At 42.3% G+C, this 15,834-nt stretch overlaps 1 protein-coding gene across 4 annotated transcripts in view; it reads right to left on the reverse strand.

The window, feature by feature from the left end:
• The window catches only part of LOC140741288 (glutaminase kidney isoform, mitochondrial-like), a 72,831-nt gene extending 58,220 nt beyond the window's left edge, over positions 1-14,611 (reverse strand). For 3 of the 4 annotated variants that reach the window (XM_073071316.1, XM_073071313.1, XM_073071314.1), the window contains exons 1-2: positions 14,234-14,611; positions 2,227-2,326 (exon numbers count right to left, since the gene is read on the reverse strand). In XM_073071316.1, coding sequence (XP_072927417.1) covers positions 2,227-2,326; positions 14,234-14,463 — 330 coding nt within the window. In that variant the 5' untranslated portion in view covers positions 14,464-14,611. The remainder of the gene's footprint in view (positions 1-2,226; positions 2,327-14,233) is intronic. The other variant, XM_073071317.1, reaches the window with a different exon arrangement.
• Between the last annotated feature and the right edge of the window lie 1,223 nt (positions 14,612-15,834).

Raw genomic sequence — 15,834 nt, forward strand, 5'->3', positions numbered from 1 at the left:
CTTGTCATCTCCTTTGTACCTACTTCCAAGCACCTTAAAACTGTGCCCTCTTGGAGAACAACTTGTGGGTGCTCACGTTTCCAAGCACTTGATGCAATTTTTCTTGACTGCATTAGTCATGAATTTAGGAAGCGCTTCTGGAAAGTACTTCAGCCCAACTGGTCCATGCTAACTAAGATGCCCATCCTAGCTAGTCCCATTTGTCACCATCAGGGGTCCATGACATAAAAAAGATCGGGAACCTCTGAACCATTCCAATCTATGTACCTGATAAACTGTCTTTTGAAGGCTATTATTGCTCCTGCCCCAACCACTTCCTCTGAAATTTGGCAAAAGAATCACACAGTAAAGAAACAGGCCCTTCAGCCCATTGAGTCCATGCTGATCATCTAGTACTTATAGAGTCATGGAGAATTACAGCCCATCTAGTCTGTGCTGAAACAATTTAAACTGCCTATTTCCATCAACCTGCACTGGGACTATAGCTGCCCATATCCTGACTATCCATGTACCTATCCAAACTTCTCTTAAATGTTGAAATCGAGTTCACATGCATCACTTGTGCTGGCAGTCCGTTCCACACTCTCACCAACTTCTGAGTGAAGAAGATTCCCCTCAAGTTCCCCCAAAACTTCTCACCTTTCACCCTTAACCCATGACCTCTGGATGTAGTCCCACCAACCTCAGTGGAAAATACCTGCTTGCATTTACCCCTCACCATTTTGTACTGATCCCATTTTATTCCCCCATATTCCCACCAACTACCACGCACACACCGACACTTGGAGCAATCTACAGCAGCCAATTAACCCAGCAGCCTGCACATCTTTGGGATGTAGGAGGAAGCAGGAGCACCTGAGGGAAACCCACATGGCCACAGGGAGAATGTGGAAATTCCATACATACAGAGGTCAGGATCAAGCCTGGGTCTTGGGAGCTGTATTGTGCAGCTGTGCGGTCCCAAACATACTTCTAGAATTACTCAATGCAAAAATTAGGGCCTTTAGGAGAGGAGGAAGCAGGGTGACTCTTAATGCTTTTAAACTAGTTTGCATTCATGATGATCACCCTGTTGTACTTAAAGGGGTGCAAGTCTCTTGATATTGGGCAGGTGGCCTCTCCCAACCTTCACTAACCTCTTTTTCCCCCATATCATGTCATGCACATTCATGACAACCTATTTTTTTTTAGTTTCTAAATAAAGTTGCTGGTTGTACACACACGACAGTATATTGTTCAGAGTTAAGTTGTCTGGAATTATGTCTTTGCATGAACTGTGTGGAAATGTAACTTCAGAATATATATTAATTTTGTAATGAAAACTTTCCAGAAGTATAGTAGGTCAGCTTAAACTAATGGCAGTTCTAGACTCACATGGATCTGTCAGTGCCCTAACGATTGAAAATTTCCACTGGAAAGTGCAATAGACAGGGAACTGTTACTCCCTGAGCCGCTGTACTAACTAAACGTTCAAATACTCCTTCACTCCTTGTACTCAAGACTCATCTCCTGGTTTAGCACTTCCCGCATCAACACACTCCCTTGCACCACAGTCACAGAGAGATATAGCATGGGAACAGAACCCTCCAGCCCACTGAGTTCAGACCAGCCATCAATCACCCATTTTACACTAATCCTACATTAACCCCATTTTTATTTTCCATATCTCCCTCCCTCCCTCCCACCCCACCCTCTACCGTCAAACACTGCAGCCAAGAGCACATTCAAAAAAGCAGCGAAACCAGTGCTGAATATGGGCATCCTTTGCCGCAGCTTATTGGAGCATCAGTGCATTTTATTGCAAGGCAGCCACAACCAAAATTTAAGATAGATTCCATCATCCTGGGAAGCATATAATCCAGGGAATCTTGAGGAGTCAGTGGGGAAGGGGGGCACCTAATAAATGCATTCAAAATGAGAGGAACTTCCAACAAGTAAGATCTCAAAAATTGGCAGGATCAAACGAGAAGAAAGCACCATAGGTTGTAAATTGCGCCTGGGTTAATGGCTTCCAGTGAAACACCTGTCTTTTTTTGGAAACAAAAAAGTAATTTTCCATGGAGGGGACTGAGATCTGAATAAGCATGGTCTGATACCTTACAGTCAAGGCTGTGTGGTAAAGGTTAAGCATACGCTGCATAACACAGGACAATAGGACACATCACATGGTGTGGCTTTGTGCGAGGAGGAGAGGCAGGTTAGCTCCTTGGATGTGCATTTGCTTACACTGATAAACTTGGGGACCGGAATCTGCTCTTGTCCCTCGGTGATTGTGTAGAAAAGCATATCCTCCAGTCCTGGCATCAAGCCCGGTTTGTGCTTCCTCCTGGGGATAGACAAGCGCAGTAACTGTGACAAATGTATCACAATTTTCAACAAAGACCCATATTGAGGCTGACCTGATTAGAGTCAATTGGATCTGTCCAAGCTGTAGAAGCTGGAATACATTGAGTTATCTGTAAACTCCACCATCCAAACTATCCAAACCAGGCCACCATCCAAACTATTGGTCAGCAATATCAGGCTGGTTGTTTAGTTTGCTTTGGTAGCACACTGGTTGACATCTTAGCAACAAATTTGATTTTAATATTGGCTTTAAATAGTGAACAAAACAAATTTACATCAACATGTTCACCATTCAAATGAAGTTGCAAAGCCAGCAAGAAACATTTAATTAGCACTTAGTAAGTATTCCAAGATGCTTCGAAGAGAAGGACGCTGAGCACTATTGGAAAAGTTCAGCAAGATAGTTGAAGATACTGTAGATTTGGAAGAGGTTCAAAGGATAGACAAATGTAGCAAGAAAGAATGTGCATTTACAAAGGACTTCATTGTGCCTTTAAGATGTCCCAAAATGCTTCACAAAGACAGGAGAATTTATAATGCAGAATAAAAATAGCAGAGAAATTAAAGGATTTCTTTGTATCTGTCTTTGCACAAGAAGATACACAAAACCTGCCAGGTACAGTATATTAGAAAATCAAGGGTCCAGTGAGTATTGAGCAGAAGGAACTATTAGTCAGAAAATAGTATGAGAGAAGTTGGTAAACTTGAAAGCTAAAAAATCCCAAGGACCTGTTGATTTGCATCCCAGTGATTTGAAGTGGTGACTTTAGAAAAAGCAATTGCTCTGGTTATGATTTTCTGAAGTTCTACACATTCTGGAATTGTCCCTGTGGATTGAGCAGCAATGTTTAAGAAATGAGTAAGAAAATGGAACAACCTATCATGACATCAATGGTTGGGAAATTACTGGAATTTATGAAGGAAGATGTAACAACAGAACATCTTGAAAAGAATAATAGGATTGTATGGAGCCAATATGGATTAAGGAGATTTACATTTGACTAATCTGCTTGAGATCATTGAAGACTGGTTCCCTCATATCTAGAGTAGATAAGAGGGAACCAGTGAATGTGGTGGGTTGGGATTTTCTGAAGTTGTTCAAAAGGATTCTATGCAGGAGGTTGGTTAACACAGTTGAAGCAGATGAAATTAGGGTTTACGCACAGAGAAGGACTGAGAATTGGCCGTCAGACTAAAAACGAGGCGTGTGAATAAGCAGTTCATTCTCAGCTTGGCAAGCTGTGACTAGTAGGTATTGCAGGGATCATTGCTTGGTCGCCGCTTTTTACAATTCATTCATTATGTGCCACATTGTATGACGTGGGCGATCATGGTCTTCCATTTGTCTTTAAGCTGATTCTTTTCTCTATCCATGACCATGATTATTCTTTGCAAATTTTTCTACAGAAGTGCTTGCCATTGCCTTCTTCTGGGCACTGTCGTTACAAGACGGGTGACCCCAGCCATTATCAATACTTTTCAGAGATTGTCTGCCTGGCATCTGTGGTTGCATAACCAGGACTTGTGATAGGCACCAGTGGCTCATACGACCATCCACCACCTATTCACGTGACGCTGATTGGTGGGGGGGCGGGAGTAAACAGGTACTACACCTTGCCTAAGGGTGACCTGCAAGCTAGCGGAGGGAAGGAACACCTTACACCTCCTGTGGCAGAGATTTATCTCCACCCTGCCACTCATTTTTACAATGTATACCAACAATTTAGTTGAGGGAAACAAATGTCATATTTCCAAGCTCGACCATAATATCTTACTGTTTGCCACAGTATTAAACTATAGGAGGGGCTGTGAGTACAGCAGAGGTTGCAGAGAATCTTCAAGAGGATTTTTTCCCCAATGGATAGGGCCTTGACACCTGAGATTGTACCTGGAATACTGTGTACAGTTTTGGTCTCCTTGTATAAGAAAAGACGTACATACAAATGGATGAAATACAGCAAAGATTTACTAAAGTAGTTCCAGAGATGGTGGATTTGCTATGCGAGGAGAGGGTATGTGTGATAAATTCTCTAAAGATTAGAAGAATGAGAACAATCTCATTATAACCAAAAATTCTTGAAGAGCTTGACTAGCTAAACAACGGGAGGATGATTTCTCTGCTGAGGAATATGGGTCTGGGGCTACAGTTTTAGAATAATGAGTAGCCTGGTTTAAAACTGAGAAGAAAACTTTCTTCAGTCAAAACAGATGGATTTCTGAACATCAAGGAAAATGGGGATTGTGCAGAAAAATGGTGTTGAGATAGACAATCAGTTATGATCTTAATGAATGGCAGAGCAGGCTGAAAGAGTGAGATGGCCTACTCCTGCTCCTACTTATCATGTTCATATAAAATAAAGGGCATTAAAGTGCACTCATTATATTAATAAACAACAGCTAATTACCATACATCCAAATCCCATCAACAAGTAAAACTAGTTATTCTGTTGTTGGTGTTTGCATGGACACCAGGTGAATTCCCTGCATGTACTTGAATAGTGCCACAAGATTTTTTTACTTTCACTAGAACCACTTGAAAAATGGCTTGGTTTTTAATCTTTCAAAAGGTAGATGCAAGATGACTGATTATGGAAGTTCTTTCTGTATGTGGGACCAGTAAAGCTGAAGATCCTATCATTCCCTCAAAGCTAATCAACAAGATTCAAGACCTTGACCTCAATACCTCCCAGTGCAATTGATCCTCGACTTTCTCACTTGCAGACCTCAGTCAGTTTGGATTGGCAACAAGATCTCCTCCACAATCTCCATCAGCACAGGTGCACCACAAGGCTGCGTGCTTAGTTCCCCTGCTCTACTCGCTTTACACTGATGACTGTGTGGCTAACCACAACTCTGATGCCATATTCAAGTTTGCTGATGACACCACTGTTGTTGGCCGAATCAAAGGTGGTGATGAATCAGCATATAGGAGGTAGATTGAAAATCTGGCTGAGGGGTGTCATAACAACAACCTCTCACTCAATGTCAGCAAAACCAAAGAGCTGATTATAGACTTCAGGAGGAGGAAACCAGAGGTCCATGAGCCAGTCCTCATCAGGGGAAATCAGAGGTGGAGAGGGTCAAAAACTTTAAATTCCTCAGTATTGTCATTTCAGGGGACCTGTCCTGGGCCCAGCACACAAGTGCAATTGCAAAGAAAGCATGGCAGCACCTCTATTTTCTGAAAAGTTTGCAAAGATTCGACATGACAACTAAAACTTTGACAAAAATCTATAGATGTGTGATGGAGAGTATGTTGTCTGGCTACAACACAGCCTGGTATGGAAACATCAAAGACCCTGACCATCCAGGCCATGTTCCCTTCTTGCTGCTGCCATCAGGAAGGTGGTACAGGAGTGTTAGGACCCACACCACCAATTTCAGGAACAGCTATCACTCCTCAACCATCAGGCTTTTGAACCAGAGGGGATAACTTCACTTGCTCTATTACTGAACTGTTCCCACAACCAACTGACTCACTTTCAAATGTGTCTTTTGCACATTGATTGTTTACCTGTCCTGTTAGATGCTGTCTTTTCCTGATTCTATTATGTTTTTTGGATTTTCTGAGTATGCCCACAAGAAAATGAATATCATGGTTGTATATGGTGGCATATACTGTATGTACTTTGATAATAAATTTACTTTGAAATTTGAAGTTAGGACAGAGAGAGGCTTGAAGTTTAGAGGGAAGAATTAGGGTATTGTTTGGGAATCAAGTCTTGAGGAGGGTGCTGTGGAAGAATGGGTTAAAGGCAGGGAGGGATGGGAGGAGGAACGTTGAATTAACATTTTGGGGAGACATCAAGCACCCAGAGAGACATCAAAAACCAGAGAGCAGGAATAGTAAGCATTTTGGTGAATGTGTAGAGCTTATAGTAAAGTTGGCAAAGTAACCTTTAGGGAATAAGATCATAAGACATAGGAGCAGAATTAGGCCATTCAGCCCAACGAGTACTGTTCCACCATTCCATCATGGCTGACGTATTATCCCTCCCCCACCCCCCCCAACCCCAACCTTCTGCCTTCTCCTCATAGCCTTTGACACCCTTATTAATCAATCTCTGGTTTAAATCTATGCAATGACTTGGCCTCCACAGCCATCTGTGGTAGTGGATTCCACCGATTCACCACACTCTGGCTAAAGAAATTCCTCCTCATCTCTGTTCCAAATGAACGTCCCTCTATTCTGAGGTTGTTCCCTCTGGTCTTAGACTCACCCAGTATATTCAGTAGGTTTTAATAAGATCCTTCCTCATTCTTCTAAACTCCAGCAAGTACAGGCGCAGAGCCATCAAACCTTCCTCGCACATTAACCCTTTCATTCCCAGGATAATTCTTGTGAACTTTCCCTGCACTTTTCCCAATGTCAGCACATCTTTTCTTAGATAAAGGGCCCAGAACTGCTCACAATACTCCAAGTGTGGTCTGACCAATGCGCTATAATGCCTCAGCATTACTTCCTTGCTTTTATATTCTAGTCCTCTCAAAATTAATGCTAACATTGCATTTGCCTTCCTCACCACTGACTCAATATGCAAGTTTACCATTAGGGAATCCTGCACTAGGACTCCCAAGTCCCTTTGCACTTCTGATTTTTTAAAATTTTTTCCCTTTTTAGGAAATAGCTCATGCCTATATTCCTTCTACCAAAGCAGATGACCATACACTTCCCGGCACTGTATTCCATGTTTGCCCATTCTCCTAATCTGTCTAAGTCCTTCTGTAGTCTCTCTGCTCCCTCAGAACTACCTGCTCCTCCACCAATCTTTGTATCATCTGCAAACTTGGCAACAAAGTCATCAATTTGTCATTCAGATCATAGATATATAACATGAAAAGAAGTATGGAGGTAAGCTACATTTCAGCAGTGGTAGATGATATTGCTGAGGTAGAATGGGTGACGGTGTTGAAGTACAAGTCTGTTGCAGTTGTGAACTGATAAAGGCAGCCATGGATCACTGAGGTTGGAGGATGTGGGTAGGTAGTAGTAAACGGCAAGCAGCATTGGCATGCATTCTTGCAGAAAGGGATGGTGAGAGGCGGCAAGCAACGTACTTGTCAGGAAGGGACTTGCAGGGTGGGGGTTGGTTACATATGAACCGGCTCTCCCCAGATGTCATGCAGCAGCTCACAATCAGTTTAGAAGCAGCTAAAGGACAAGGTACAAGTCACCCTGCCTTCTCAACCAAAGGATATCATACAGGCAGAAAGCTGAAACTAAATTAATGCATGAGGTGCATCCAGTCGAGGTACAGTCACTATGACGATGGAATAAGTTTCAGTGTTAAAAAGGGGAGGTCAGCACAGAAAGGATGGTACTGTAACGGTACCAGATGGAGTTTGCAACCTCTGAACTAGAATTAACCAGTCTGAAGTGTTTAATTTGTTTATTTTTAAAGATACAGCATGATGGCGAGCCCTTCCCACCCAACAAACCCGCATTGCCCGATTACACCCATGGGAGGAATTAACCAACTAACCCGTACATCTTTGGGATGTGGGAGGAAACCAGAGCACCTGGAGGAAACCCACAATCACAGGGAAAACGTACAAACTCCTTACAGACAGTAGCGGAATTGAACCCGGGTTGCTGGCGGCGTAATAGCATTACAATAACCACTACGTGACTGTGCCGCCCTTTTAACAAAGGGATACATTTCAGTTATATTGTGTGTTATCGTAACTTGCAGAAGCATCTCAACACGGATCACATTAGTAAATTAAATTGGTTTATTATTGTCACATACACTGAGGTACAGTGAAAAGCTGTTTCACATGTCATCCATATAGATCATTTCATCACATCAGTACATGGAGGTAGAACAAGGGAAAACAATAGCAAAAATGCAGAATAAAGTGTTGCAGTTACAGAGAAAGTGCAATGTAGACAGCCAATAAGTTGCAAGGCCATAACTCTTGATTGTGAGGTCAAGTGTCCATCTTATTGCACTAGGAGACTGCTCAGTAGCCTCATACAGCGGGGTAGAAGCTGTCCTTGAGCCTGGTGGTACATGCTTTCAGACTTTTGTACCTTCTGCCTGATGGGAGGCCGTTGAAGAGAGAATGTCCATGATGGGTGTGGTTGTTTTCCAGAGGCAGTGAGAAGCACAGACAGAATCCACAGTGGGGAGGTAGGTTTCTGTGATGTGCCGAGCTGCATCCGCAACTCTGCAGTTTCTTGCGGCCTTGGCCAAAGTAGTGCATGAATTATAATGTGAATTAATTTAGTTTGTGGATAAAGGTTTAAACAGTTTTGCTCACAGCTCACAAGTTGGAGTGGCTGGCTGAGATGGGCACATTGGCCTAGACACTACAAAAACATCCTGTCCTTCTCATAGTGTAATGGGATCTTTAACAAATATAAAAATAACCGAAGTAAGCACCCTTAGGAAGCTTCCAGCATATAGGTAAAGTCTTGGATCAGGCATAAATCCTGCCTTCTCAAAGGTGAGAGTACTGTCCATTCAGCCAGACTGATACCACTAGAGTCTTTTTACATTTGTGCAGGGTCTGACTAGCTAAGGGTTGTGAACTTTATCAGATGGTTGGTATAGCATCAACTAGAGGTTTGTATACAAAACCTATCAAACTCCAGAAGAACCATGAATAAAGCACTCCCTGGAAAGACTTTGTAAACCTAAAATATATTTGTCTACAGTATGAAGAGGCAAGTGATTTTCTGTATTTGTGAGTAACAGGTGGTGGTCTTGGGCACATCCTACTGGTAGGTTTCAGCACATTTTCAGAGGCCTAAATATGGGCTACTGGCCTCTACATCATGAGCATTGCATGGAAAAAGCAGACCCAGTTAATAACATACGGCAAATCGCAGACAAGATGCTTATGATGCAAATGTAAATGTGATCATAATTGACTGGAATTTAGATTGTGCAGGCCCTTCTGAAGCAACTGAGATTAAGGTTGTGTCCAAATAAAACCAATGCTTCGGAGTGTGGTTAATTTTATGTTACAGTTTAAAAAACTGTTGACCTCTTAAAATATTTGCAAACTGATGTGAAAATAGAGCTAAAGGGTGTTCACAGGGCCTATGATAAAGTACCTCCTTACAAACCGTGTTGGAACAGATGGGCATTAAAGAGACATTGTTAACTTGGACTCGGAATAAGGTGCTGAGTTAGGAGGGACAGAGATTGATGTTGAATTGATGTTTTTGAAAACGGAAAGAAATATGCATTAGGATTCCCCAGGTATTAGGACTATTGTTTTTCTTGCTGTTAGTAAATAACCTGAATTGGGGACAAAATTTTGAAGCTTACAAATTATGCAAAACTTGACAAATATAAAATATGAGCATGAAATTAGGAAACTTCGTGAGGATGCAGCCAGACTGATGAAATGGTGAATATGTGATGATGCATTCTACTGTGAATGAATACAAGTGACACAAATTAGGAGAAAACCTGGAGACAGGATAAATCTACTGTGGGCTATGGGATGGCAGTAGGTTCATAAATTGGAATTGGATCTTCACAGATCTTCCAAGGTGACAAATTGATATGGTTGCAGATCTGACACTTGACCTTGTTAATCCGGGCAGCTCTACCCAAGACCCGGCTAGAGTTATTGTTTGGAATTCTGGGTCCCATACTTCAAGAGGGACATCCAGTTCTTGGCAAGGGTAAAGGTATCAAGTACAAGAAGTTTCAGCTATTTGGAAAACCTGGAGAGGCTGTGCTAGTTCTGCATAGACCAAAATAAGAGCATCTGAAACTACAAGTTTAGTCAAATTGTGGAGTATATTTCTACGTCGCTAATTCATGACACTCTGTGGTGGTCCTTCACTTTCTGTGTCACAATGACAAGTCCCTGTAAGTAGCGTGATATTTTGCATCAAAGGAGTATCACATTTCTAGGTAATGTAACAGGTGGGCAATGCTGTATAATTAATGTCTTTGTAGTAAATTAAATATAAATTTCCATGTTAACTTCATGATTAAGCAAGCTCTGAACAGGTACAGGTGAATTGGTGGTGGTGAAATGATGACTTGGAAGGGAAAGACTGACTTAGAGATGCTCTATCAACATATCTAGCTATATTGGAGGCATTCTTTATGCTTTTTTTCATTTGTTAACATGATAATGGAATTTTTGAGATGGTTATTTACCTCATTATGATGTTTGATTCTGAACATGGTATTGCCTTATTGATCACTAACTTGATGTTTGATCAAGTTAAATATTTATGGGACTAAAACAGAATGAAGAACAGTTGAGAGGACACTTGAAGAGTTCCTCCAGTATCCAATGAACATAGAACATGCTGTATAGGCCTGTAATGTTGTGCTCACCTTTTAACATGGTCCAAGATCAATCAAACCCTTCCACATAGATACTCCATTTTTCTTTCATCCAATTGCCTATCTAATTTCTTAAATGTCCCAAATGTATCTGGCAGTGTGTCCCACATACCCACCACAGTGTGGAAAGCTCATTCCCCCCCCCCCACCATATTTTCTTCCAATCACCTTAAAATGATCCCCACTCATATTAGTCATTCCTTTCTGGGGTACAATGAGGACCCAAGGCTTCAGGTGACAGGTGAAGCTTCTGATAGGGAAGGCTTAGATCAGCTCCAAATACAATATTTCATGGCTGGTGCTAAAATATGAAAGAATATGTGCTAGTTCTGATGAAAAAAGCATTAACCTGAAATATGATCTTTATTTCTTACTAACTGTGTATTTATAGAATTTCCTATCTTTGGTTATGATTTCTGACATTAGTGGTTTTAAATATTTGGATGCTAGATACAATCAGAAGTTACGGGAGTTGCATTGCTATCAAGCCACCAACAACATCGGCAGGTCTTACTAAACTTGCTAATGTCCGACTCTAACAAACACTCTGGGTCAGCAAGGACCCAGATGCAGACCTTTGCCATCTGTTAAAGGACACCTGAGGCTAATTGGTACAGGTACAACATTGCCAGTAGTACCATTACCTCCCTCTGTTGGCATCCGTTTTATTCCATGCTAGCAGTGTTGTATCACCTACAGCCATGTTCTGTGTGCTGGTGCTCATTAATGTGGCTAGAAGACTGCAAAGTGTTATGAATTCTGTCTTGTCCTGGTTCACTGGAATTGTTGGATTGCTATCATTGCCAATATTGCTATCTTTATGAAATGCTTCCCAAAAGAGCATTATAAAATGGCAATTGCATATGCTGATTGCATGTACAGTGTATCTATCAGTGTGAGACAGTTTGAGGGGAAGAAGTGGGGCAGGACCCACCTACGGCTTGGAGGATACTTCAACTCCCTTTCATTGCTGCAAACCTTTTTGCTGCAAGAAGAAGGACTGGCGTGTTTGGACTCCTCCAAAGTAGTTGAAAGTTGATCTGAACCCACCTAGTGTCTCAGGTGCCAACTTGTTGCTCAAGAGGAGTATTGTATTTTTTTATGCTGCAAGTTCAAGTAGCATACTTGGGCGTGTGCTTGAGCTTCAGTCGGTCCTGGGTGTAATTAAGTAACCAAGCATCATACAGTGATGTTTGCCTGAAATCTTTTTGATCTGCATACCCTTTGGAATAAACTCCAGCTGAAGTGTGACTTAAGGGTAAACATGATGAATAATCAAAATCATAAAGGTAGCAAAAAGTATTTGGCAGCAACATGGGCTCAGGAGTAGATGCGGGAAAACACACTGTGGTCTGTGCATCTGTTAAACACTTGGCTTACCTTAGCAGTGTCTTCAGGCTATGACATCTTCTTCCATGTCTGTGCCTAGCTCTTGGAAGCATTGCCATGCAGTAATGCAACCAGAAGACTAGGTTCTAGCTGTCAGTTTCCAAGGGAAACGTGGCTGATAGCACACTGGGAAGACCGCATGCAGGAAAAGATACAACATCGCCCGGTTACTCATCGCCCGGTTACTCATCGCACAGACGCCACTCCGCACTTACTGAAAGGGGACCAAGAGTAGTAACCTTGGTTTAACCAAACAGATCAGGAAAATCCAAGGGTAGGTTGTTTACTGATCTTAGTCAGTGCACGTTGGCTTGACATCGGTGCGTTACTAAAGGAGGAGAAAGCCAGAATTCTTAACAATTCTTGTTGCGTGTGAATGGAGAGTGGACGGATCTGTCTTGTCTATTTCCAGTCCTACTGCCAAACCCGGAATGAGTGATGAACATTTCATCAAATACCCAAGATCAGTTGGCACCCGGTTAAAAAGTGCGCCGAAACCAGAGGAAGGGAGGATGAAAATTAACAATGAAAGGCCTTTTATATATGACCCAATATAGTTCGGGAGCTTCTGTGCAACTCAGTGTCTTGTGGACCTCCCGAGCGCGCTAAAACAAGCATATTTATTTCGTGACGCAAAGATTTTAATGTTATCATTTTGCCATTTCATTGTAAAACACAGCAATTTTCCAGCTATTGCCCAAACATGATACTAGTTAGATCCCAGGAACTGAGACCAGCCACACAAACGGTGAAATCCAATTGCACCCAATTATTAAACTTTTCCGAATATATTGAGAGATTCGCGGGAATTTTGAAACACGCTTTCAAGCAATGTTCCTCTTTATTGGCGTGTTAACGTTCAATAGCACAGTACATAGTATATTTGATATCAAGAACGCATAAGAAAAAACGGCACATTAGAGAAGCGTGGGCTTTGGAAGATTTTGTCAGAGTCATATTTGACTGAGCTTTATAAAGCGAAGGGACTAGGTTGTGTTCGAATAGGTAGTTTAGGGAGAAATGGGAGGACACAATAGCAACACAGACCAGAGCTAGGCTAGAAACCCAAAGGTGGATCACTCCCCAAACAATAATAACCCTCGGAGATAGGCTGCTCTCTCCTGGGAGCACTGACTCTCTTAATTACCAAAGGGGAGAGCGGGACAAGTTTTTGCTCTGGGTGTAAATTCCTTCTGGTTGGTGATTTACCAGGATTAATGTGGTCTCCTGAGCTAGGAAAGTGATTTCCCAGACATCAATCTCCTAATTGGCCTGTCTTTAGTAGCTCTGGATGAAGTGATGCTCGTAACAGCGCATCATAAACACAAGAGATTCTGCAGATACTGGAAATCTAGAGCAACACACACAGAATGCTGGAGGAACAGCAAGTCAGGCAGCATCTATGCAGCGGAATAAACTGTCGACATTTTGAGGGCCAAACGCTCTTGGCCTGAAACGTCGACTGGTTATTCCTTTCCACAGATGCTGACTGACCTGCTGAGTTCCTCCAACATTTTGTGCGTGTTCCTCGCGACCGTGCAGTTGTGTGGCAAAAACAAACCCTGAATGAACCGGAGGATTTTTTTTCTGGAATTTGTTGTTGAATATTTAATGTTACGAGAATGTTGCCTACAGATAACCTGCAAGTATTTCCTTCAGTTGTACTATTCGTTACGAGTACTCTCTCCCACAGAGAGAGTGCAAAATGATGCTCAAACTCCACTTATAATTGGAGCGCATTACTGGAAACTCAAACACAGCAAACTGCAGATTAAATGATGCGAAAAATAATCCCAAGTGGTTAATTATTTTTAAAAGGTATCTTTCGACGAGAGAATTTCCATACCACCACACGAATGTATTTCTATTTATAATGTGTTACACTTAAAGTGAAATATTACCATAAATCTCGCGTTGGTTCATTTTATCTTATAGCGGTATGTGTGATTCGTGCAGACTCTGAGCATCACTTCTTTCAATCAATCAACACAGTCTAAAACATTTTAAAATTAATATGAACCGTGGCATTTCATCCATTTTCCTCAATTATTTCGGGAAGATTCGGAAAACTCGCAGCGTTTACCAAGTCAGATCCTTTCTGATTACAAAAAGGGACAGACCTTCGGTGTGAATATGAAGCGGGCTGGATTTCAGGTCTGTGGGGTATTTTTACTCACGGTTCTTTCTGTGTATCCTCGTCCTCGTTCGCTCTTTTGACCTCGGACTCAGCAGGGTTGAGGAGAGGGGTGTTGTCATAACCACTGACATTGCTCGTTGCCCGCCATCCAGGGCGATGTTGCCACTTCAACAGCCAGTACATGAAGCTGTTGGGTTTGCCCAAACTATTGACAGCTCGAAAATGATAGACTCCTACAGTGAAGCCAGGCAGTGATTTTAAACGGTACATTCCAGAAGGACACAGATCAGATTTCCTTTACTATGTAAGACCCCCTTTCTTCTTTTACCTGTCTAGTTAACCCTCTCTATTGTGTTCCTTCACTGTGACAGATTGTTAGCTACTTCGCTTCTCTCCCATCTATAAATTCACGCTAACGGTGGACACGCCACGCAAGCAAACTTTAGAAAAGTGGGCGGGACGATATCCTGGTTTGACGGCGAATGTCCAACCAACTGCGCCTTATTCCAGAAGGCGAGGCACCAGCATGTTAGGCTGCTCGGCTACACGTGAGATCGGGCAATTTTAGCACCAGCTAGAAGGCTGTGATAAGATGAGCCGGGGTGTAGGAATTACAGGCACCTGGCATTGGTTATTAAGTGGGAGTCACTGAGTAGGAAATGTGTCACTTACGACCTTGTGTCGCTTCACTTAAAAAGTGGCGCACATTTAAACTCCCAGAGTAATAGCGTTTCCCGTGCAGGTAACGATGACCAATGATCTTTCAATCAACTGTTGTGACATTACTGTCTATGGGATTTTTCTGGACAAAAATCGGCTGTATATTTCCAATATTACACCAGTATAGACACTTTAGAAAGTACTTCATTGACCCTAAAGCTGGTGAAAATTCACGTGCACAATATTTTTTTACATCAACAACAAATAATTTTTTTCTGTGGATCAATAGAGAAATACATTGTCACATAAGCCATATACATTGTAATAGATATACACTCAGTGGCCACTGAACGTATGTTTGTGGTCTTCTGTTGCTGTACTCCCCCTCCCCCCCCCCCCCCCCCCCCCCCACACCTTCTTACTTCCTTCCTAGTCCCCATGAATCGTCTCGGCCGAAACGTTGACTGTTTACTCTTTTCCATAGATGTTGCCTGGCCTGCTGAGTTCCTCCAGCATTGTGTGTGTTGTTGCTTCTGCTGCTGTAGTCCATCCACTTCAAGATGTGACATGTTGTGCATTCAGAGATGCTCTTCTGCACACCACCGTTGTATCGTGTGGTCATTTGAGTTACTGTCGCCTTCCTGTCAGTTTGAACCAGTCTGGCCATTCTCCTCTGACCTCTCTCATTGACAAGGCAATTTCACCCACAGAACTGCCCCTCACTGGATGTTTTTGGGGGGTTTTTTTCCACACCATTCTCTGTAAACACCAGAGACTATTGTGCATGAAAATCCCAGGAGATCAGCAGTTTCTGAGATACTCAAACCACCCCATCTGACACCAACATTCATTCCACAGTCAGAGTCACTTAGATCACATTTCTTCCCCAATCTGATGTTTGGTCTGAACAACAACTGAACCTCTTGACCATGTCTGCATGCTTGTATGCATTGAGTTGCTGCCACATGATTGACTGAATAG

The sequence above is a fragment of the Hemitrygon akajei genome, chromosome 18 (assembly GCF_048418815.1).
Source record: "Hemitrygon akajei chromosome 18, sHemAka1.3, whole genome shotgun sequence".
Taxonomy (NCBI): Eukaryota; Metazoa; Chordata; class Chondrichthyes; order Myliobatiformes; family Dasyatidae; genus Hemitrygon; species Hemitrygon akajei.